Raw genomic sequence first — 25,874 nt, 5'->3', positions numbered from 1 at the left:
TGTGTGTGTTGTTGCTGTTCGTACCTGTTGGTGATGGTTACCAGAGCGGCTCCTTGATCCTCACAGGACTTCCTGGCCTCATCAAAGGTAAACAGATCTTCTCCCACCCAGTAACAAGCTGGACTGTGCCACTTCCATCCCTGAGAGGAGAGGAGAGGAGAGGAGAGGAGAGGAGAGGAGAGGAGAGGAGAGGAGACGAGACGAGACGAGACGAGACGAGAGGAGACGAGAGGAGAGGAGAGGAGAGGAGAGGAGAGGAGAGGAGAGGGGAGAGGAGAGGAGAGGAGAGGAGAGGAGAGGAGAGGAGAGGAGAGGAGAGAAGAGAAGAGGAGAGGAGAGAAGATTAGCATGATATGGAAAATAAATACATAAAAATAAACCATTCAAAGAGACAAACATCTATAAAGGATGTGCAACACTTTAATTTTCCTAATTCAATCATTCAAAATCTGGATCTGGATGTGCATCAAAATACACATGGAGGCAGAAAATCATACAGAAATTTGGATACAGTCAAAATCCAAGCAATATTAGTGATTTGTAAATGGAACGATAGTGAAAAATGTTGAGTGAGTTGGGCATTTAAAATGATAATTTTTCAGAAGCACTGCCTTATTAGGCCACGTTTAGGAACTATGGCAACAACAAATTGGAACAGTTAAAGGAAAATGAAGAATCAACATAACTTTTGAGGGGTAGAGTGGCTATTGTGAAAGACCAAGGAAGCAAGAAAACAACTCCCAGACAGACAGACAAGCATCTACCTAAAACATGTCCTATTCTGCAGAGGTAAAAAAAACATAAATGTTGTCTCAGAAAATAATCTGAATGCCATTTTAACATCAAAACAGAAGAGCGTCCACTTACACCAGTCTACTGTATCCCAAACGCAGAATAAAAAGAGCACATCTAGGCATGCAGAAATAACTGTTCCCTGGCCTCGATCCCTCCCGACAGCTCGCGGAGGCCTACTGTAGTCGTGGACGTGTACAGATGCAGAGCGCAGCCAACATGCAGAAGGTCACCGGGGGTGAGGTTTTACAGGAGAATGATAGTGGGAGACAGTTCCTATACAGCTCTCTGTGGATAAGCCTGACCTCAGGCTTTTTGCACAACCGCGTTTGGCATCGAGACAAAAACCTCAAAGATTACAGCTGCTGGAGAGGCCTGATCTGATGAAACTCACGTCTCCTTAACACTCCTTCCTTTCCCATGTCTTACAGTCATCTGTGTTGACTTATAGCATGTTCCTAATAACATGAAACAGTGATGAAACATATTTCAACAAGAATCAATGTAGGAATGTAATGAAACACTACCTGATTTCACCCATATGTCCATTATATATTAACTTTTAACTTCTTTGTTATCTCCCCATAAATAACACAGAAGCTGAACCATCCAAACATTATATTCAAGTCCTCAATCACATTTCTTGGAGCGCCCTAAGTAGTAAAACAGCATGACTTTCTTATGGAAAGTGCATGAATACAATACTGTTTTTGGTCTCTACTGACTCCTGAGGGAAATATCTGGCTCTTTAGGTGCTAAATGCTCCACTTTGTTCACCAGCTAGTCTCTAACTGTGTCTGTCTCCTGTTTGGTGCTGAGCAGGTGGTGTACAGTGTTTTTTCTTTCAAGCTTTTTGGCTGAAAACATCTGCTTGCTGTGCCTGAAATCAACGCTATGAGTTGAAACTCGCTATAGAGCTCCGTAATGCCAGCCTGTTCTCATTCCCAGGGCGTCAAATACCGGGGCTACGTCACGGCCGTCTGTGTGTGATACCGACGCACAAGGCACCCTTTAGCGACTGTAAGAGACGCATCAGACTTTCCATTAACTACATTGTAATCCCATCCACGGCAACAGTAAACTCTCAGAGAAAGAGCTGTGGTGACGTGGTTTAAAGAGTGAAAGAGAAACAGGGCGGGCGGGAGGGGAGGTGGATGGGCCCAATAAACACACGGCTTTCATCAAATGCGTTTCACTTCGTGTCCCATCTTCACAATGTTCCGTGTCATTTTCACTTTACGAATGTAGTCATTTTAAGCCCAACCATGTTGTTTTTCCTAAACATAATTAAGTGGATTTGTTGCCTAAACCTAAGGAAGTGTTTTTGTTTAATTCACAACATTAAGCACGTGTTTGCTGCGACCGACATGTGACGCCGAGGGGTCTGATAAAGCGTCAGAGTTGGGATTAAAACGTGTTGCAGCAAAGCAATAATTCCAATGTTGGAAGAAATCTGGGGAGCTTTAGGACAAAATCAGGGACTGTGTCTTTAGTGTCTTTACAAGTCGCATGTTCCTGCAATAGAGGAAGCAGAAGTTTCAGGACCGCATGTCTAGGATCATAGTGTTTTTGCGATGCCTCCAGTCTTCAGTGTAAATGCTTGTTTAATACTCATTGTTTTAAATAATCGTAATAGTTTAACTCCCACTCACACACGATGGTTGGCGGACATCATGTCTTGCTTAAAGCTTGAGAAAATCAGATACTCGCTTCAATATTCACATGGGAAATTCCTGAAAGCACGGGGCCCGTTTTAAATACACTCCAGATACTGTAAGTACTTGATTACTAAGTGCAGTTTGACTACATCACACAGTATTCAATCATTCATCGCAAGTCCTTGGCGTGACAGTTAGCTTTCCTTATGGCGTGCTGGCAGTGACTGGGGAGGGATTGTTTTATTGTTGATATACATAGATTATATACATCCTTTGTTTTGCATTGTTTATTTGTTGGCATTGGTGCCAGCTGCTAATAATTTGTACTCATTCCTGTCATTCCTCTTTGGTTACCAAATAGCGCTGCACTTTTGCTTTATCCTGCAGAACCCCAATAAAAAGATCTTGATTTAAATAATTTAAATGTGCTGACTGCCTGTTTACCCCCACAATACATGTTATCAGCCAGTCAAATGTCAATAACATGTTATTTCTATTCTGTGTTTCTAGTTTCTCTCTCAGGAGTTGTTGGGACCGTTAGCGGTTCTGTTGTCTTCCGCTGAACAATCAGGGAGGCAGTTTATTAAGGTTAAGTTACATAACAAACGTACCGTTACTTAATTTAACCCAAACCATCAACCACCAACAAAGTAGTTTTGTCGCCTAAACCTAAATTGTTTCCGTGGTGGCGTCACATAATGCGGTGTTAAGAGGTCTTGGTCATTTAACGTGGGCTATTTCTGTGAGATCACGTTGCAGCGGACATAAAGTGATATTTGGGTGGGAAAAAATTAAGAAACGTAGTCCTAAAACTGCAGCCTCCTCCATTGCAGGAACATAATATTGCTTTAAACACTTAAATAATCACAAAAAATGAACACAACCGAAAAAGCTCAATTATTGTAGTGGCCCCCTGGTGTCTGAGGGGCCTTGAGCAGCTGCTGACGCCCCGGGCCGCCTCTGACATTAGAGATCAGTGTTGTCTCATCTCTCCGTTTATTCACACATGAAGAGGTTGAGTTATCCTCATAATAAAATCACTATCTGTGGAAGTATAAAGCAACACTAGTGTAACGAGTGACTGCTCCAGTAAAATGACAGCACAGTGATGAGCAATCCATTACATGTTCAGAGTAATGAGCCCGGCGTTGGATGGGGTGTATCATATGGTTTTGGGGGATCGTGTGGTGTGATGTTGCTGAAGCGGTCATCAGGTTTTCTGTCATTGTTGTTTCACATGTTGTGTGAAGTGAACTGATCCGCCACAGGGCCGTGCAGCCTGTGCCATGCCAAATGACCCTCTTCACATTACCACCCATGATGCCTCGCTCCCCAGGGAGAGAGGGGTAAAGATCCATTACACCAAAACAAATGGTCCATCCATCCATGCAAAGATCTCTGTTGAATGTAGCAGCTGAGAAACAGCACGACTCTCGACTTCAGATCATTTACATCATAAATCAATGCTTAGCAGAAATATAACACTGCTGAAGGGCACAAAGACACACAAACACACTCTTCTTTTCTCACTATGATTATCCCCTGCATGTCACACATTACTGGGAAAACTGTTGATGTGGACGGTGACCATCAGCAGCAATGGTCAGGTAGGGACAAGTCAGGTATGAGAGGCCTCATATGGAGGGAATTATGGGCTGAAATCAGACACAGATGTAGATGGATTCTCCAGATGGGATTTAGTTCACCATGTAGGTGCAAGTAGAGGGTGTGATAGTGCATTTCTGTTGTGTGTAATGAACACACTTGTTGAATGAAGACTAAAGCTTGAAGTGGAAAAAAACAACTGCCAGTACTCTTATTCACATGTTGGCGTGTGTTTTGGCCGGTATCGGTGATCTCTTGTGACTTATTCCTATTTATTCATTATTTCTTTAAACTTGTTATACTGTGTCAGTCATAATCAGTTGTGGTTTTATTTCTATATTATTATAATACTTGGGCTGTGCATCTTCTATAGTAGGCCTATAATACTCCAATAATATTCCAACTGGAACATTATAGGCTTACGGTGGTGTGTTTAGTGTTAATAGTTAAAGTGCTTTCCTGTTTTATTTGTAGCCTATAGTCGGGTATCATTCAGGTTTTAGGAGCAGTGTCCCAGTCAGGATGCTCCTACATACTATAAAGATACACATTATGAATTTCAACAGTGAATAAAAGATACTAGGTGATATTGGGTTTGGGGGTCCTCCCCCAAGAAAATGTAAAGGTTTTTGACTTAAAACTGCAATTTGACATCATTTTGAACCATTATTATTACTAGTTAAATTATTATTTTAGTATTTATCACAGCTTTGGTCTGAACATTTCATTCTTCTTGAAATGTTTGCCCTAAAAGAGCAGATTCAGAAAAAATATTTGTTCATAAATAAAAAAAGTTCTGACGAACAGTTCACTACTTATTTTACAAAAAGGACGTGAATACTGTATCGGTAAATTACAGCACCCTTGTTCTCACCCCCCTCCCCCGTGCCGTCCGTCGGCTCGTCCAGATACTCCCCACATAGTTTTTATGTTCATACGGCTTATTAGGCGCGGCGCAAATACGCTGCACCGTTATGAATCTCACGGAAAACCGGATATGGATAGGGGGGAGAAGAGTACCGGCAGCTTGTGAGAAGTGTCGGTGTGCAAGAAAAAGTCACGGTACGCCAAAGAGTAAAAATGTAGAAGTACTGGTACTGCATACCGGTGACTACCGGCCCACTTCAAGCACTGTTTGAGACACAAACAACATCTCACAATTTGAATACCTTAAAAATAGGATGTATTTTGTTTTGTTTTATTGGGCCAGTGTAAGCTAAGGGAAGAATGTGTGTGTGCGTCAAGCTTTCAGTTTGCTCGCAGTCATAATGGAGTGGTTTAAATCACAAACTAGTAGACCATGTGGAGGGGTGAGAGATGAAGGAGAGTTCTGGGGGAAGAGGTCAAAGGTGAAGGAACGGCTGAAACACTTAGAATAATAATTACGCCCCCAGCAACACAACAGACTGTCAACAGCTGGAATAAAAGCACAGAAATGCTGCAGGAGATCTGAATGAGTCTTTGTGGAATAAAACTGAGAGATACAGGAAGACAAAACACACAAAAAATTGTATCTAATCCAGAACTGAAAAATCAGTAATGTAAAGCATAAACAGTACATGTCAAAATGAGAGATAAAAAGTAGTACTTGTTTGCAGTCTTGGTGCTGTGGCTTCCCGTCACTCTTTGTTCCCGGTTTCTTACAGATGGAGGCCAGAGTCAGATTACAGGGGCTGTCATCCCAGCGGCCCTCCTGCACATGTAAGCAGGACACAAACAGAGAGAGAGAGCACAGCTGTTAAATGTATACAAACTGAGGAGACACGCCAACAGTGAGAGTCCATTAACTTTTGGGGGTCAGTGTGAGGGGTGAAGAGGGTCACTCACAGCTCCCCAGATGGAGACGCAATCCTCTTGAGTGTTGCGGAAGTTGTTGGGTTCAAACGGGTGCCAGTAGGTGAAGATGACGGGCGTGTGGTCCGTCCACTGGAAGTCCATTTGCATATCAGTGTCATGGAGCCCGATCCATAGCTGGTCAATCTCTGACAGAGGCATAGGTGGAAGAAGTATTCAGATCTTTTACTTGAGTAAAAGTAGCAATACTACAAAGTAAAAATACTCTGTTTCAAGTAAAAGCCCTGCATTTGATGTTACCTAAGTAAAAATACAAAAGTATTAGCATTAGTATTGATGCATCAATGTGTTAGTGGAGTAAATATTTCACTCTGAAAGTATAAAGTAGCATAAAATATACAAGTAAAGTACAAGTACCTCAGAATCAGAATCAGAAATACTGTCATACAGTTGCTCTTGTATAAACATAAAGAAATGTAAGAAAATAGAAATAAACGAGTATGTAACATGTAAATTATGTACTATAATATAAACACAATATATGTAAAGAAATATATGTATTAAAATTAAAAAATAAGAAAATGAGAATATAAGAAATTTGTACAAATATATAACAAATACTCAAAATTGTATTTAAGTACTTGAGTAAATGCAATTAGTTCTGTTCCACCACTGGACAGAGGACACAGACAGACAGACAGACAGACAGGTAAGGAAGACTATTAGGAAACACAGAAATAGGATTATGACTGTAATATGAAACTGACTAACTTTTCCATGAGGTTCAATAACTACACTGGAGCATTTTCATGACCTAAAAATTGGATTCCTGTCTTCATGTGCTGTTTTTCAGCTCAGGGAAACGGGTGAACTGCCTAGTTTCCACTACGTTTGAGTTTGCTCTGGAGATGATGTGGGCATGAAATGTAGGAAAACTGCTGGAAACTATTTTACTTCTTTTAACAGAAATATTTACTTGTTTTTGTTGCAGAAGATATCTCCACATCGGTGCTGACCTGCGCTTACAATAGAAACTGAAGAATAGCTTTTAAAGAGCGTTGGGATAGATGTGAGTGTGTGAACTCTCTGTGAACCCATTCAACTACAACATTAGTTTCACGCACTCCTGTCTTTTTTTTCCTTAGTTGAGCGTTTCTTCTATATTTATACAGAAAAATATCAAAATCCTTCACTTCTCCTGTCTGGCTCCCAATAGCAAAGCAATAATCCAGTTTAAAATGACAAAATGAGGGTGCAAAATCTCTTTCACCAGAGATGGTGTGGGTTTGGACAGATTATGTACGTCATTCGTCGAACCCACTCTGTCTTTGGTGAAAGTGCTCTTAAAAGGTTTTGCACCCTCATCCTGGTAAAAGCTACAAAGTCATTTAAATTGGATTACTTTATAAGCATGCAATATTTTATTAAGGACTATTTGTACATTGAATGTTCTTGTCCTGTTCCTGAGCAACACTTATAATTCATTGGTTGATGCAATTCACTGTTTGTTTTACGTCTGTTACTAGTTTATTTTATATGAAATGTTTTATGTTGTTTTTAACTTTCTGCTGTTTTGTTTTAAGTCTGTTATTTGTACTTCCTGGCCAGGACTCCCTTGTAAAGGACATTATAAATCTCAAAAGGAATATGCTGGAAAAATGGTTAAATGTTTTTTTATTGCAAGTTCAGAAAGATGCAGCTCAGAAGAAAAGATCTAGTACAAAAAATGGACGACTCACCTTTCTTGAGGTTGCGTATGATGAACTCTAGCTCAGGCAGGGTGTGGATGCTGACCAGGTTGGCCTCCATCCTCTGACAGGTTTTCTGAGCCGTATCCCAGTCGATCTTCTCTGAGGTCAGCTTGTAGCAGCCGGCCTGGAAGGCCTGCCAGCCCACATCACACTCATATTTCTCATCATCTGCCCACGAGTCTGTGGGAGCAGAAAGATAAAATCCATCAAACTCTGGACTCGGCACTCTGGCACAGTGGCCGGATTGTAACTGCTGTATGAATGCCTCTACACTGACCAGTAGTGAACGGGTCCAGGGTGGCGTTGGGCCTCTTCTTACAGACGTACGGCAGAGCAACAGTACAGTCGCGGTTCTGCCAACGACCCGATGACTCAGTTCTTATCACGGCGCAGTTCTCCTCCTCAGCGTGGTTCGGCTGTTCTGGAAGATGAGAGTAAGAAAAGAAACTCTTCAACAACATCACTAATGCCAAAGTACCTTTGTTCAAAGCACTTAACCCCAAAATACTCCAGTGCTTGGCAGTAAAAGATTGCAAATGCACTGGAAGAGTGTGTTTGAACTGTTGCTAAAAATGAGCAAACATGCTCATTCAGCATTCTGTGGGAAATAGATGTTTAAAAAAAAAGACCACAGACACTTGAAGCTTTAAAAAGCCAGAGAAGGTTGAGTTGTTTTTGCAGTCTAACCTGACTCCCAGTTGAGATATTTCAGTGGTGAGGAGTCGGCCCATTGCCAGCCTCCATTGATGTCCAGGTCATTGAGGCCAATCCACAAAGCAGCACTGTAGCCCGTCAGTAAACCTAAAACAGCAGAAAAACACCTTCCTCAAATGTTATGAAATACAACACCCCCTCCCATCTGTTTTCTCTTTTGTGAAGGAAGACATAATAAAAGAAAACACTCAGCTTCCTCTTAGGCCCAACAACCTCTCCAGTTAGCCATGATTTTAACTGTCAACACTGTATTGGTCAGGTGACAGAATTGTTATATAATAATGGCCTAATATTAGCAACAGGGTCACAACATCCCCAAAAAATCAAATTATCCCTGTTTGGGAGAGTGAATGTGTGCAGCAGTAAATACTATGCTGCAACGCAAATTCCATTAAATAGCCCATTAATAGTTGATATTTTTCATGTTTGTCACAGACAAACTAAGAAACAAAGGCTTGATTGACATGTATGCCTCCTTGTAATTGGTAATATGGTGACCACTAATATTAGAAAATTATTAAAGGAACAGTGTGTAACATTTCGGGGGATCTATTAGCAGAAATGGAATATAATATTCATAACTATGTTTTCATTAGTGTATAATCACCTGAAACTAAGGATTGTTGTGTTTTTGTTAGCTTAGAATGAACCTAGATAGGGAGTCCGCCATGTTGCTCCGCCATGTTTCTACAGCAGCCCAGAACGGACAAACCAAACACGGACTCTAGAGAGTCTTTCCTGTTTTTACGTCACCTGAAGTTCACCGTAGTTCTCCGACACGCTTGTGAAACTGCGGTCACGTGAGCCGCAGAGTGCAAAACCGTGGTACTCGGTGGCTCACGTTACCGCAGTCTTGGAAAGGGAGGAGTGAGCGGAGGGCTACTTGGTTGGTTGCAATCTGCAACAACACCAATAGATGTCGCCAAATCCTACACACTGTACCTTTAAGAAATCAAGGTTATTATTCTCGCTGCCAATTTGATCAGGGGTGAAAAGGGAAATAGCACCCTTACAGGTAAAAATGAAACCGGAAATCTTAAAATGTTAAATGATCTTAGACTTAATTTTTGTGTATCAGGATATAAATCAATGATTGTTGGTTTGCTCAGCGTTGTTTAATTTGTGCTTGCTGCATATTTCTGAGGTTCAGACAAACTGTTATTTTCAATGCAGTAGCTTTTTGTCCACCCAAAACAATACCAATGTATGACAACCCAGATGAAAGTAATTTTAAATACTTATTGCAATGTAAAATAATGTATTTTTTATTCAGCAAAAACCCTACAGTGTGCCTTGGATTATTATGAAGGAGGCTTGCATTTTATATTTATTGAGACCACATTCCACCCAATGCAATGAGCCCATCACAAGATTGAATATCAATGTATATTTCAAACAAGTAGCTACAACATGAGTGGATGCCTTGTGCTGTACACAAATATACACATGTGCACATTGACTTTACCATTGATGTACGTCTGCTCGTGCAGCTTGGTGATGCTTAGCAAGTCCGCTCCCTGCTGCTGACAACTGATCCGAGCCTCGCTCCATGACAGCGTAGCCTGGAAGTTAAACTGGTAACAGCTGGCTGTCAGCGGGTCGGTATCCCAGAAGGTCTCACAGCCGCTGTCTGACAGTGAGAGCGGGGGATAAGACGTCAGTTAGACCGGAGGAGAGAGCAGGAGGATATAATAGTAAACAGTTGGCTGAGAGGAAATTGTGGTGAAGCTCGCTGAGTTTCTGGCAAAGTGATAACTCACTCTTTACGGGACAGAAGCCCCAACGCTCGTCTTTGCCGTAGTCGTAGGTGGTGGCACACCAGAAGTGACCGTCCTCACGGCCGATGCTGGTGCAGTTGTGGAACCACTGGCCGTCATACAGGAAGGGCAGATAGCAGGGGCGGCCGTGAGAGTTCCCCTGGATCGTGTAGATCTCTGGGGAGCAAAGAGAGGAGAGACTTTAAAGAGGACCTATTATGCTTTTGCGCTTTTTTCCTTTCCTTTAGTGTGTTATATCGTTTTTTGTGCATGTAAAAGGTCTGCAAAGTTACAAAGTTCACGCCAAAGGGAGTTACTCTCCTCTACAGAAACACTGCTCCTGAACTGCCGGAAACACCTTGATTGAAGTCCCGCCTTTTCTTCTGTAACGTGGTGATGTCACCAAGTAACACATTTGCAAAATATCTGCCTAGCAGATTGTTTGGCACACCCTCTAACTAAGCTAGTTAGAGCAGAGCTGGAGTGGAGTCCGAAGAGTTTGATTCGGTTGACCAATCACAACAGAGTGGGCCAGCTGACCAATCAGAGCAGACTGGGCTTTTCGGGGGGGCGGGGCATGTTTTGGACAGAGGGTGAAAAGAGGTGAAGCAGCACAGCCAGTATGTGAAAAATAAAGCATGTAAACATGTTCTAGGACAAACCCAAAATACAAGTATGGACCTGAAAATAAGCATAACATGTCTCCTTTAAAGCCCTGCATGCGGCGGGAGAGACGGGCCGTGCTTGTGTTGCCTAAAGTTACGGCTGTGAACTCTGCTGAACTGAAATACCTTACGTGTTTTCCCAGTGACTTGTATAATCAAACACATGGTGAAAAACAGAGGATGATGTTACAGTCAAAACAGTAAAGTCACATAGTGGTCAGCAGAAGGAAGAGGAAACAAACAGGAAAATGTTATTATGAACTATATTTCATAATAGAGCAGCTTTGATTTCACAAAAAAAAAGGATTAGGTGTAAATATTTAGACTAAATAGAAGGATCTTTTTTGAACCAGGATGGTTTAACTTATGATCTAGATCTGTATCTATAGCTCTACTGTTTGATTAAATACCCTGAGGTTGCTGTTCTGGTCTCTAGAAGTAAAGTACGGTGTGAAGAAAAGAGCAGCAGAGACAGAGCGAGGGGGAGAGGCTGGATCTGTAGTGTTACCAGAACATGTAAGGCCAATGGAAAGTAGGGCAGACATGTTAAACGAGGGAGGAAAGATTTCTGAAGCTCCCTCCCTGACTTCCCTCTCTGCTCCACCGCTGGCTGGAGCTGCTCCTCCGCTGACTAATGTCGGAGGCATTCCTCTCCAGCAGCGGGTTGACTTCACAAAGAAACTTGTGAAGATCGGCACTTGAAAGTCGAAAAAGGCTACGAGCCCCGATTCCCTTGCCACCAAAAACAGTAAAAAGAGACTGAGGAGAGGAAGGATAAAGAAGAAAGTAAAGGGAGATTTTCTGGTCTTATGGCAGATCTGGTTTTAATTGCAGCCGAGCAGAGCCTGTTAACTGCACGGCTGCACCTCGCGGTGCAGTTTGTCAATGAACAGGCGTGACATTTGATATTGGTAAGAACGGTATACTGACAGCGGAAATGAGGCTTAGTTGTTGACCGCCATGGTTAGATTTAATCTGGATTGAAAACTATATATAAATACAAATATACTTGAGGGCAGGGACAACGCTGTGTTTTCACAGGAGTTTACAAACACCAGCAGTGTTTTCCTTGGCTCTCTGACTGGCAGTCGGCCACTTGTCCGCAAAGATGCCCTGAAAGCAACATTTCGTTATATCCTTTTGATCAGATGCAGCTGTGGCTTCTACAACAGTACGTCTAACATACAGTGAAGGAGCAGCTCACTGGGTCGCTCTATCACATCTGTATCACTACAGCTGTGTAATGAGGGACTTCAGTCCATTTAAAGAGGATGATTTGTAGACTCCTCAAATGGGTGCACTATTTGTGATCTCATTTCTTATTACTTATGGATTTTATTAAAACAAATATTGAAACGAGAAAATGAATTAAAATAAAGTCATTAATAATTAAAGAAAAAAAATGTGGTAATGATATATTATTGATAATGAATCTCTCCTTGTATCAAATATACTTTAACTACATAATAATAATAATGATAATAATAATAACAATAATTATTATTATTATAATAATGAGTAAGTGAAAGTATAAAATATAAGATACATTCAAAGCAATGATTGAAATAATAAAGAAAAAATATTAGAAAATTAAAAGAAACATGTACAAAAATAATAATGAATGATACATATTGAGTAAAACGTATATAAATAATAAACACACATTTCTACTGCCTTATTTTTTTATTTTTTCATCTTATTTAATTTTTATTGTTCCTTTGGATTAATCCATTTCTAATCCCATTCCCATTTCTTTTTGTTCAAATTTCAATAAAAATTATCACAAAAATAACTTAACTAATAACTTAATTAGCTAAACAGGTTGTGTAAAGTGTGTGTATCTGTCAGCTATTATATAATATTCTATGTTGCTCAGGATTAAAGAGGACCTATTACGCAGAATTCACCCCAGGCAGAGGCAAAGTGCGGCTCACCACAATAATTATATTTTTCTGTGACCGGGAGGTCACAGGTCTCATGTGTTTCAAGCAGGAAGAAATTCTTTGTAACATAGGTCAACATGTCAGGATCTGCGGGGGCTCTCTGGCTGCACTTCGCTGCTAAAACGTCAACTTCTCCCAACTTTTAGTTTGGCAGCACTTTGCGCAGAATCAAACTGTCGCAGCTTTTCATAAACAATGCATGGCAGCTTGCCGCAGGCCGTACTCCGCCACTGCTCTGGTGTGAATTCCAGCCTTTTCTTCTGTAACGTGGTGATGTCATAGAGTAACACATATGCCTAATACCTGCCTAGCGGCTAGTATGGCACACCCCCAAATAAAGCTAGTTAGAGCGGAGCTGGAGCGCAGTCCGAAGAGTTTGGTTCAGATGACCAATCACAACAGAGTGGGCCAGCTGACAGAGGGTGGAAAAGAGGTGCTGCAGCACAGCTGATATGAGAAAAATAAAGTGTTTTTGGACATTAACGCATGTAAACATGTTCTAGTAGAAACCCAAAATACAAGTATACATACACGTGGAAATGAGCATAATAGATCATCTTTAATGATTGATGTATTTTAAAGGGAATCTGGAAGTGAAGTTGTCTTGTAAACTTGATGCAAATCTGATAATCAGCATGCTTACCACGATATGTTTTAGAGCACAGGTCCTGCACGCTACCATGCAGCGTCCATTTGAGCTTTGAAGGAGCGGGGGTCGTGGAGGAGTTCCAAAACGAGGGCGAGGGAAGGTAATTGTTGAGGCTTTCCAACACGTGGCCACAGTTCCAGGTCCAGCGTATTTTGAAGGGCTCGCGGTTGCAGGTGTACACGCCCAGAGGAGACCTGTCCCCTCTGGTGGTGACGTTGCCAGTGGTCACGCCCAGGCACAGCGAGGAGCCCAGGTTGAACAGGCGACCCCGGGTCACCCACTTCCAGCGCTGGCTGTCTCCATCACAGGAGGTCGACAAGACGAGGGAGTGATCCCGCACCCCCAGGCACCCCTGTGCGCCCTCATGGTAGAAAGCAAACTCGTCAGAGTCCAGCGGCGCTGTTCAGAGAGAGGAAAACAATTGCATCAGTCGATAACGCTGATTAAAACAGGATTCCATGTTAGCAAGAGAACAGGTCAGCGGCTGGATCAATATCTCCATTAATGGATGCAGCGCTGAGTTAGAACTAGTTTGAGCTGTGGCCCCTGATGTTCCTGCGTAATACACTTCAGCGGGATTAATAATAACCCTTTAATAACCCTAAATCCTGTATATGAAAGAGCTCACAGTAGGAAGTAATTGCAACGTCATGCAATAAACTGTGAAAAGGGTTGCACATGTTTTTAATCCAATGTTAGCAAATTAACAATCACGGATGAAGTATTTCACCAGGTGTCAAGAATTCACCCCGTTCCCGAGGTTTGACCTGGAGTTGCCTCTCGCCCTGTTCACTACAGTTTGTGGTGTCTATTTATGTTGGGTTGGACTACGGAGAGAGCAGCTAAAAATATAAAAGGTCTTTATCATGAGAATCATGATATGTTTGACCCGAATTACTGAATGTTTTCACAGGTCTGAATTTGATTAAGTTGATGAAACTGTAATGATCCTCAGGGGTGAAATGCGCAGCTGTACACTGATGCCTTTATTGGCATTACATCAGTGTGATTCTCTGAGGAGCTATAGCTGCCTGCGAGGTGCTAACCTACAGAGCTTTCTCACATACACGTATACCATACAAAAAAATACCAAAAACAACTAAAATGTTAGCAGAAAACTGAGAGTTACGAGGGAAAAGTGTTGAACTTAACACATCCAGAGCGGTGGCTGCACGCCAGCCTCAGTGACTGGAATTTCAGGAACAAAACCCAACACCCTTTCCCCAAAAATATATGTGGTTTTCCTTCATTCCTTTTCTATTTTTCTTGAAGGATTTAGCGATTGGGAAGCTAGAAGCTAGGATTGTGAATATAATGCTGTGTGGTTGGGAGTCGGTGTGAAGGTGGTAGAAAGAAAAGCAAGTCAGGAGTGTAGGAGTGACTCTAAATTAAGGTCCTGCCAACATAAATTAAAAAAATATCCTCAAATACACATAAATCCCTTCTCTCAGATTCAGAGGAAAAGTGAGACCCTCAGCATTCCTACTCGGCGGGCTCCTGTGAGAGGCCAGGAAGTGGGGAAGGTGGGAAAAGATCACTGGGCATTTGGTTGAAAAACACAACTCTCCTGTGTGGATACTTTGCTCCGCTCAATCCCTCGTTTCCTACCTCTAAACTCAAACACTCCAACCCTCCAGCGCTGCTTTTATAGACCCAGAGACAATAGAGGCCCATCAAGAGCCCCGTAAAACTCCTCTGTAATCTGGAGGAGACGGTTGGCACGCCCCTCCTCTTGCAGTCTGTGGTTGAGTTTCTCAGAAACAGTGTTAGCTCATTGGGTCGGTGGCAAACACAGTAAGAGCACAGTGGTTCAGCAGAAGTTCTCTGTACGGTGTAAACAGATATAACCACCACTATGCTCTTCTTATAACCCTCTTACAGTAATACCCAGCTGTTCACTGCCAGTTCATTGTTTTAATCGTGAAAGATTCAAATCAGAGTGTGACAGGGACACAAAAACTCTTAAAAGCTTAGACTTTTAACGCAAAACAGCTCAGTTGCTTTCGGTGCTCTTTCCATGAGGCTGTTATTGCAGTCACTCCTATTAATGCAACATAATCCAAAGCAAATGTAAAAAAAGAAAAAAAAATCTGTGGAAAATCACTGCCTGGTGGATCCATTGAAAGTGTTAAAAGACAAAAAACTCACTGACTTCTGTTGATTATTTTCTCCATGAATCAATTAATCAATGTGACTATAAAATGGCAGAAAATAGTGAAAATCCCAGTTCTCCAAAGCCCAAATTGGCTCATTTAAATTACTCGTCTTGTCCGTTTAACAATCCAAAACTGATACATACTTAGTTTACGATCATAGAAGGTAAATAAAAACAGCAAATATTCACATTTGTGACGATAGAACAAATTTTGGGGGGAATTTTTGCTTAAAGGGGAACTATGCCTATTTTCAAAATTCATACATGTTATTCCTATATGGTCTGAGACAGTCCAAAATTATGAGTAAACATGAACAACTCTCTCCCAAATCCAAAAACTAGAGTGCTAAACTCAAACTTGTGATGTAACAGGGTATAAAGTGTGGAACAGCTCCATAGACAGGGAATGGGGAGATATGTTATAGATGACACTGAGAGCACCCAGAGGAATGATCTGAGTATATGGGAACATTTTCTGTTCCACAAGTGATAATAGAATAAAGCTCATTTAAGTATAAAAAAGAAAAACATTCTGTGGATCCACAAAATCAGTCTCCAATTCATTGTCTATGGAGCAGCTCCAGACTTAAAACCCTATGACATCACAAGTTTGAGACTTACTTCTCTGGTTTCTGGCTTTGAGAGAGAGGAGCTCATGTTCACTCATATTTATTGAATTTTCCTAGACTATGGAAATAACATATTGCAATTATTAATTTTGGTGATGTTGCCCTTTAAAAAAATGTATTTAAAGTTAGGGTTGGTAATCTTCTTCAAAAACATTTTTTTGTTATATTTGTTGAGATTCTCTTCAGATCCAGCAATCAATAAATCAAATGCTCTGACAAAAAAAAGGAAAAAAATCCAGTACTTGTGGCTGTCGCAGGACTGTAATAAACCCATCCAATCATTTTGTTCGGCCCGAATGTAATGATTGGACAGGCTACCTGTCTGCCTCATACTTGCCGACCCTCACGTTTTTCATTGTCCTCTCCCGGTTTCCTCCTGGGGTCACAATTCTCCCGTATTTCTCCTGATTTATATAATACGCCCTACTGTTACTGTTACTGCTACTGTTACTATTGTTCTGAAACTGAACAGTGTACAAAAGCCCTACGGGACCACAATAGAGCTAGACCAACTGTCGTTTCCCGGTGGAAGAGAGCAGTCTATGCTCGTGACACAGTGCAGTTTGAGCTCATGTTTAAGCTGCGCTCGCCACAGCGTGCAGCACCCAAAGTTGGGCTTTGCTCAATGCAGCGAAAAGCCATCGTGGCAATGCACAAGCCGTTGGAAATAACGTGTTTCAGAGTGCAGCGGTGCCGTTGTCACGTTGTGTCTGAAAGGACCTTCAGTGAGCGAGAGAAGGAGAGAGAAATGAAGAGTACTAAGAGAAAGAAATACTCAAGCAGGACCAAAAATAAATGAAAACGGATGAATAATAGTTTATGCCTTTGATTCACAAGCCAAGTTCACACCAGAGGGGAGAATTATTCAGTTTTCTTTCCTGGAAGTTAAAGGTAAAGTCAAAAGTTTAACATAACAATGCTGTTGCAGTGTACTTGTGCATTCATTGCGCGTCACCGGAGTCTTCCACAAGCTGCTAGTTTGACAGCTGTGAGTACTAACAATAGCCATGTTCATTGTTTACGTTCATAATGATAATTTTTGGGGAGTTACTTTGGAGGGAGGCCTGAAGCAACGGACTGTCAGTGTTGTTGACTTTCTCACTAGATTTAGGGACTTTTGGAGCTAATGCTGCCAGATACTTTATTGGAAAAGAGTTTGGTTGGATCATTTTGTAAATCTAGTGTACTCTTGCTAGTTTCTCAAGATTACCAACCCTAGCTTTAAATGATGAATTGATTGTCAAAGTAGTTTGATACATACACGTTTCTGCTCTATAAATTATAAGTATTTTGCATTAAGCCCTCAGGATAGTTCATATAAACCGTCTGTGAGAGACGTGTCCTCAGTCCTCTGCTATAATTCATCTCTACTCTGCAATTACAGTTACAGTGGGGTGTCTACCACTACAGACAATAATATGTTGATCTATATAATCTCAGTTCAGGATTTAGTTACGCAGCGCTGACTTGTTAACGAGACGAGGCAGACATGCCAATAAATCACTCTTATATCGTTTTCACAATGGGAATTAAAGCCATTTTAAAAATAGAGCGCAGTGTCAGCTCCAACAGTGCCTGTGGGAAGATTTTCACACCAGAACCAGCCCAGTAAAAATCAGCACTACACTGAGAGTTGAATCCACTTCAATATGTGAATATAAGCTCAGTATTAATGTGGGGACTATATGAGAAGTTCCTGGCAAAAAAGCTTTTGAAGCACTAGACAACCTGAAGCTGCAGCTCCAGACAGCAAGGAGCAAATTCAAAAAGAAGTTTTAATTCCCGTCTGGAGGGGACACAACTGGATGTTTGATGTGAGGAAACTCCCGGGCAATCAGAGAGAGTGCAGAATTCCAGATTAACTTTAAGCCATTGAGCCCTGTGAAAGCTAAGCCACAACAGCTCTCCTGCTGTGATCTCATCCTCTTCTTTGCCCTGTCACCCCTTTTTCAACGCCGGAGACAGTTTCCTGCTGAAGAGAGAGGTTGGAACTCACGGCCAAGGACACTCGCCAAGAGAGGCCGATATTCCCAGAACCTCCACCTCCTCAATTCGGTCATCTGTTGGACCAGGTTTGAGGACAATACTTGAACGTGGGCGACGAATCAACAGCGAGTCTCGGCTTGAGACATTATGAGTTGAATAAACTTCTCACATTGTTTGGTGGAGTGTGACTCATTGCTCCTGCCAGATACTCAAACGCCTATTCTTTTCCCCAATTCATTTATTTGATATACTTATATCTAAAGATCTAGATTCTAGACTGATGCAAGAGCAGATGTTTTCCCGTAACCTCTCTTTATTTTGACAGATGCAGGAGATTACAAAAACAGGCCTTTTATTGGCCAGAGTGATAAAATGGCAACCAACAAATAAGCAGGAAATTCCAGCCTGCTGTGTTTGTTTCTTTGGTGTTTTATGGTGGCCTGGCCTCTGAAGCAACCCAAACTGTGGATAGGTTTAACCTCGTCCAAGAAGCATGAGAGGAGGGACAGAGAGAGGAGCTATCTGGGAGAGAGGAGTATATTTGCATCTTGTAACTGGGGATGCACCGATTGTAAAATTGTGGGCCGATACCGATGTTTTAAAATAACAATTTGGCTGATAGTCGATGTTTTTGATGTTGTTGTTATTGATTCCTTTTTTTGTGCCAGGGAAACACACCTCACTGTTTTAAAGTCATTCAGTATTTCATTACACTGAGCACAAATCATATCATACAAATGTATGAAACAACCTTTAATATAACCTTCTTTCTTTATGAAACAACCTTTAATATAACCGTCTTTCACATGAAAAAGATTCAAAATTGATGCAACACAACAGATAAACATCGGCCACTGCAATCGGCGAATGTCATCTTATTTACTGATAGGCCGATTGCAGTCAACAAGGTGAATAATGCTCTAAAGCTTTGCACCAGAGGCCACCACAGAGCTGAAGCAGTCTTCTAAAGAATGGGACACTTATTTTGAAATCCCACAACATGTTAGCCTAAACTGTCACCCGATACGACTGTTATCAGGCCATTTAATAGACGTTATCAGTCGCTATACGCACCATAGATGTGGGTCAGTAGGGGCCTACTACGTAGTAAAAGTGAAAGCAACATGTTCTAACTGCATGAAACATGACGTTTTGAACACAAACAAAAAGGCTTCTTTAGGTTTAGGCAAAAAAAAACAAAAAACAGTTAAGTTTAGGGAAAATCCCAGTGTTTTGAGTTAAAATAATTACGAACACAAAGAAAACTACACATTGTTGGTTTCACACGGGATGTCATCCGTTGACTCCTGGGTGAAAACCCTGTGTTTTGTGTCCCATCCATCCCTGTCATGTTCTTTTATACCTTCTTTAAGTGATGTACCATGTGAATAGATGATAAAACCTACAAGTGGGTGTAGTAGGCCCCTATTGACCCATATCTATGGGGCTTATAGCGACTGATAACCTATTTAATAGCCTGACAGCAGTCTAATCGGCTGGAACTGTGATGCCCAAATAAACTCTGTTGTATTGCAGTTCTGCCAGTCATGAATCATGGAAAGAATATTTCCTATAAATAATCTAGGATCATAACTGCCACTCTTTCTCTTTTCTCTATTGATTTCCACAGAACTGTCATTTTCTATGACGTGAACACAATGCAAGAAAGTTCATGATGACATGCTGGGCTGTCCCCGATCAACTCTGGTTGCCGGGAATTGCAAAAACAACTCGCAAAACAAATCCAAAGCGACAACATTTCATATATCAAATCAACAATGATTATTTCCCCCTCTTATATCCCTCTGCGTCTCTCATCCATTTGGTCCAAACGTGATTGAAAAAGGATTCACCAATTTGGCAACGGGGGGAATTTGATGGCAGATGGGTGCACGTCATTTTAAAATTAAGCAGCTAAGCCTCGTCAAAAGGAGCTCCAGATTATTTAGGATGTTTACCTAGCTGTATATTCTTAGGGATAAAGAGTGTAAATCTCAGTATCTTAATCTAACTTCAAGCTCAAACTAAATGAGGTCAATTAACGTGTTCGGAAGCCGTATAATCAGCAGAGTCTGGCATGATGACACCAGAAAATTCAGTGTGGCAACTTTAAACTCTCTTTTTGTAATATCAGATTGATTAAATGAAAATGCTTATAGCTGCTTTGGGCTGCACGATTTTTAAAAAATATCTGATTTAGATTATTTTGACTGATATTGCAATTGCGATACGATCGAGGGAATGATCATTTTCACATCATTGTTCTCATTTTCATTGAAAAACATATTAACATGATTATGGTGTGATTTTTACGGGGATCTACGAAACAAAGATGTTTTCTTAAGTCTGTAGAATATGATGTGTAGGCCAGGATGCAGCACCACAATATTTATTTATTTTTTCCTTTAACAAATATTGCAATTTTAACAAATACTGCAATTTGATATTACAATAGGTCATATTGTGATTTCAATTTAAAAAAGTATTAATTGTGCAGCCCTATAGCTGCTTGTGTTGAGGTGGCCAGAGATGACAGCTATAGTCTGCCCAAAGCGTGCAGTATTTACCATTAAGTTACTTGCTAGAGACATATATATTCTTTCTCTTTATATCCTTTTCTGTGCCAAAAATAGAAATCATGCTGCTTAACCCCTGTTGCATCAACCTCACCATCTCACTGTACAATAGAAATAGAAAAGTCACTGTATAGTCAAGTTAAACTCTGATTTCCAGTTGAAAAGCAAAAAATAATAATTAAAAGAAAATGTATAAATATCCAATATAATGTATATATTCTCTTTTTATATCCTTTTCTGTGCCAAAAATAGAAACCATGCTGCTTAACCCCTGTTGCATCCACCTCATCATCTCACTGTAAGGTAAACAAAAACAAAAAAAGTCACTGTATAGTCAAGTTAAACTCTAATTTGCAGTTGAAAAGCAAAAATAACAAAACATTTTTAAAAATCTATAAATATCCAATGTAATGTTTACTGGAAGCCATGATGGCTGAAGTGAGTTTACCCTCCACCACATCATCATCCCATAACATAACATGTTGTGGTCTAGTAGCTGCTGTGACCGGACTGAATGTGTTAATTGCAGCCTGTAACAGGATGTAAAGGTCACATCTGCCCTCAGGGTGCGAAATGAAGCGTCATTCCACGTCAGTTTTACAGTGCAGACTGAAAAAAACGAGAAAAAAACCCCCCATCCGGCACAAAATAGAACAACAAAACAAAGAAAGTGCGTTTGCTTTGCAGCTTTAAATAAACTTAAATGACAATAGAGACAGTAAGCCAGCAGCCCCTTCCTCCTCCTCCTCCTCCTCTCTCCACATCTGGTTCCACTCACTGCTCGGACTTTTGGTTCGTGGCATACCGACGCACCAAATCCACAATACGCAGACACATTATATCTGCTTTCTGGTGCGTTTTCTAACTGCAGGTCGTTACCCAAACAAAAGCATGCACAATACACCAAAAGTCGACCCATTCTTTTCGGTTTTTACATCAATTAAATGCAGCAAAAGTTGAGATTTTCTTACCAGTAGCGCTCCTCTTCAGTTCCAGACTAAAGATGAATAAATATAAAGTGCATTTGTAGAATATAAGTTGCCGGTTTGTCCATGTTCTCCTCGACTCCTTGTTTCGGTGGTCGTTGCCTTGCATGCTCACAACTAACTAACTTACAACACACACACTCACACACACACACAGGCTGCAAAAAAAAACACCAAACCAGGAAAAACACGCGACGGCGGAGCAGCGACTGCTCCAGTGTCTGACTCTCAAGAGGACGGAGGAGGATGCAGAGTTGGTGGAGAGTTTGACCGCTAGAGCTCCGTCTGCCTCTCTCAGATCAGACAGACCAGAGAGACAGAAATGAATGGAGCAGCGTCAACAACGTGTGTGGGGTTCCCAACGTGAGGTCCGGGGACCTCCAGGCGCCGGTTACAGGACCTCCAACAGCAGACAAGTACAGTAGGTAGGAGGGAGTATTATTAGGGCCACACTGAGGCAATAAATAAATACATATGAGATTTCGAGAATAAAGTTATAATGTTATGGGAACAAAGTCATAGGTTTACGAAAAAAAAGTCGTAATATGAGAATAAAGTCAGAAGTTTATGAGAAAAAAGTAGTAATATTGAGAATAAAGTCAGAAGTTTACGAGAAAAAAGTAGTAATATTGAGAATAAAGTCAGAAGTTTACGAGAAAAAAAACTTGTATTATGAGATAAAGTCAGATGTTTACAAGAAAAACAGTAGTAATATTATGAGAATAGTCATAAGTTTACAAGAAAAAAAGTTGTATTATGAGAATAAAGTCAGAAGTTTACAAGAAAAAAAGTTGTATTATGAGAATAAAGTCAGAAGTTTACGAGAAAAAAAACTCGTATTATGAGATAAAGTCAGATGTTTATAAGAAAAAAAGTTGTATTATGAGATAAAGTCAGAAGTTTACAAGAAAAAAAGTAGTAATATTATGAGAATAGTCATAAGTTTACAAGAAAAAAAGTTGTAATATGAGAATAAAGTCAGAAGTTTACAAGAAAACAGTAGTAATATTATGAGAATAGTCATAAGTTTACAAGAAAAAAAGTTGTATTATGAGAATAAAGTCAGAAGTTTTTGAGAAAAAAAGTCGTAATATGAAAATAAAGTCAGGTTTACGAGGAAAAAAGTTGTAATATGAGAATAGTCAGAAGTTTACAAGAAGTCCTAATATGAGAATAAAGTCAGAAGTTTACGAGAAGTCCTAATATGAGAATAAAGTCAGATGTTTACGAGAAAAAAATCATATGAGAATAAAGTCAGAAGTTTACATGAAAAAAAGTCATAAATTGAGAATAAAGTCATAAGTTTACGTGAAAAAAGTCAGGATATTATGAGAATGTAGTTTGGGGAACACAAAATGCTGATCTGCTCTTTGCAGACGATGTGGTTCTGTTGGCTTCATCAGGTCGTGACTTTCAGGTTGCACTGGGGTGGTGTGCAGTCGAGATCGGGATGAGAGTCAGCACCTCTAAGTCTGAGGCCATGGTTCACTGCCGGAAAACAGTGGATTGTTCCCTCCCGGTTGGGAGTGAGCTGCTGAGAAAGAGCTGAAGTATCTTGTCATCGTGTTCATGAGTGAGGGTAAAATGGAGCGCGAGGTCGACAGGCGGCTCAGTGAGGCGTCAGCAGTGATGCAGGCGTTGTACCGGACTGTTTTTGGTGAAGTGGGGGAGCTGAGCTGGAAGGAAAAGCGTTTCCATTTACCAGCTGTTCCAACCCTCATCTATGGTCGTGAGATTTGGGTAGTGACTGAAAGAATGAGCTGAAATGAGTTTCCTTCAAAGGGTGGCTGGGTTCACCCTTAGAGATAAGAGTAAGGAGCTCAGAAGTACGAGCAGAGCCGCTGCTCCTCTGTGTCAAAAGGAGCCAGTTGAGGTGGTTCATCTGATCAGGATGCCTCCTGGGTGCCTTCCTTGGGGGGTTTCTGGGGCCTGTCCAACTGATTAGAGACCCAGAAAACACTGGAGATACAGCGGGTAAAATAAGTATTGAACACGTCACCATTTTTCTCAGTAAATATATTTCCAAAGGTGCTATTGACATGATATTTTCACCAGATGTTGGTAACAACCCAAGTAATCCATACATACAAAGAAACCAAAACAAATAAGTTCAGAAGTTATGTGTAATAATGTGAAATGACACAGGGAAAAAATATTGAACACATGAAGAAAGGGAGGTGCAAAAAGGCAAGGAAAGCCAAGACAACAGCTGCAATCTATCAGTAATTAGAAAGCAATCCGGCCCCTTGTCAGTGCAAATTAATATCAGCTGGTTCAGTCCCAACTGATGGCCTATAAAAAGGTGTCTTATTACCAAGGTGTCACACAAGAAACATCTCATGATGGGTAAAAGCAAAGAGCTCTCCCAAGACCTTCGCAACCTTATCGTTGCAAAACATACTGATGACATTGGTTACAGATGCATTTCTAAACTTCTTAATGTTCCAGGAAGCACTGTTGGGGCCATAATCCGGTATGGGAAGAACATAATTTCATCATAAACTGGCCATGACCAGGTGCTCCTCGCAAGATTTCTGACAGAGGAGTGAAAATAATTATCAGAAGAGTTGTCCAAGAGCCAAGGACCACTTGTGGAGAGCTTCAGAAAGACCTGGAATTAGCAGGTACAATTGTTTCAAAGAAATCAATAAGTAATGCACTCAACCGCCATGACCTGTATGCACGCTCACCACGCAAGACTCCATTTCTGAAGAAAAAGCATGTTGAAGCTCGTTTAAAGTTTGCTGCACAACATTTGGACAAGCCTGTGAAATACTGGGAGAATACAGTCTGGTCAGATGAGAGCAAAATTTAACTCTTTGGATGCCATAATACACACCATGTTTGGAGGACAAATGGCACTGCACATCACCCTAAAAACACCATACCAACAGTGAAGTTTGGAGGTGGGAACATCATGGTGTGGGGCTGCTTTTCAGCATCCGGTACTGGCAAACTTAACATAATTGAAGGAAGGATGAATGGAAAAATGTACCGAGACATTCCTGATTAAAAATCTGCTGCGATCTACCAGGATGATGAAGATGAAACGAGGGTGGACATTTCAGCAAGACAATGATCCCAAACACACAGCCAAGGAAACTCTCAATTGGTTTCAGAGAAAGAAAATAAAGCTGCTAGAATGGCCCAGCCAATCACCTGACTTGAATCCAATTGAAAATCTATGGAAAGAACTGAAGATCAGAGTTCATAGAAGAGGCCCACGGAACCTTCAAGATTTAAAGACTGTTTGTGTGGAAGAATGGGCCAAAATCAGCCCTGAGCAATGCATACGACTAGTTTCTCCATACAGGAGACGTCTTGAAGCTGTCATTACCAACAAAGGCTTTTGTACAAAGTATTAAATAAATATCAGTAAGTGTGTTCAATACTTTTTCCCTGTGTCATTTCACATTATTACACATAACTTAATTTCTGAACTTATTTGTTTTGGTTTCTTTGTATGTATGGATCACTTGGGTTGTTACCAACATCAGGTGAAAATTGCATGTCAATAGCACCTTTGGAAATATATTTACTGAGAAAAATGGTGACGTGTTCAATATTTATTTTACCCGCTGTATTATATATCTGGGTTAGGAGCACCGCAGGATCCTCCAGGAGGAGCTGGGAAACGTTGGGATGTCTGGGCTACCTTGTTGCCACAACTACTCAGCCACAGTGGCAGAAAATGGAGGGAAGGATTGATTGATGGGACTGACAAAATCTGATGTATCCCAAACCATAAACATGTACAGTATGTGTCGAGAGAGCTATTTGGCGTCTATACAGAAAATCAATGATTGAGATCTGCTCCCAGAGTATGCGGGCAAATTATATTCAATTTGTGGCCGTTTATGAAGTTTCACATGCATACCTTATTGTGTCCAGACCAGTACTGGACTTCAGAATGAGAGACAACATTCATCATGATGGTTTACTAACTTGGACTGCTGCACTACATTAACATTTGTATTAAACCATAAAGTGAGCCCTTTCTAAATCAACAGGCAACGTGGCATTACAGTCCAAGTTTACCAACTGCTTTCTGACAATTAACGAGTTTGTTTCATTTACTCACTTCATTTAATATGAAGAATACAGCTCAATCCTAGCTAGGTGAGGCGGGATGCATCTCTAGAAGATATCTTTAATTTAGTCTGTAAACCAATTTTACTCTGAAAAGTGAAGTGAAAGTGAACTTAAGTGCAGAC

At 40.9% G+C, this 25,874-nt stretch overlaps 1 protein-coding gene across 1 annotated transcript in view; it reads right to left on the bottom strand.

Moving 5' to 3' along the window:
* Positions 1-22,006, bottom strand: part of mrc2 (mannose receptor, C type 2) — a 34,991-nt gene extending 12,985 nt beyond the window's left edge. The window contains exons 1-10 of the mRNA XM_037792282.1: positions 21,646-22,006; positions 13,323-13,727; positions 10,075-10,248; positions 9,780-9,944; positions 8,288-8,401; positions 7,878-8,021; positions 7,589-7,780; positions 5,883-6,037; positions 5,644-5,748; positions 25-140 (exon numbers count right to left, since the gene is read on the bottom strand). Of these exons, the coding sequence (XP_037648210.1) occupies positions 25-140; positions 5,644-5,748; positions 5,883-6,037; positions 7,589-7,780; positions 7,878-8,021; positions 8,288-8,401; positions 9,780-9,944; positions 10,075-10,248; positions 13,323-13,727; positions 21,646-21,769 (1,694 nt within the window). The 5' untranslated portion in view covers positions 21,770-22,006. The remainder of the gene's footprint in view (positions 1-24; positions 141-5,643; positions 5,749-5,882; positions 6,038-7,588; positions 7,781-7,877; positions 8,022-8,287; positions 8,402-9,779; positions 9,945-10,074; positions 10,249-13,322; positions 13,728-21,645) is intronic.
* Between the last annotated feature and the right edge of the window lie 3,868 nt (positions 22,007-25,874).

The sequence above is a fragment of the Sebastes umbrosus genome, chromosome 14 (assembly GCF_015220745.1).
Source record: "Sebastes umbrosus isolate fSebUmb1 chromosome 14, fSebUmb1.pri, whole genome shotgun sequence".
Lineage (NCBI taxonomy): Eukaryota > Metazoa > Chordata > Actinopteri > Perciformes > Sebastidae > Sebastes > Sebastes umbrosus.
This window is presented reverse-complemented; position numbering and strand designations above follow the sequence as displayed.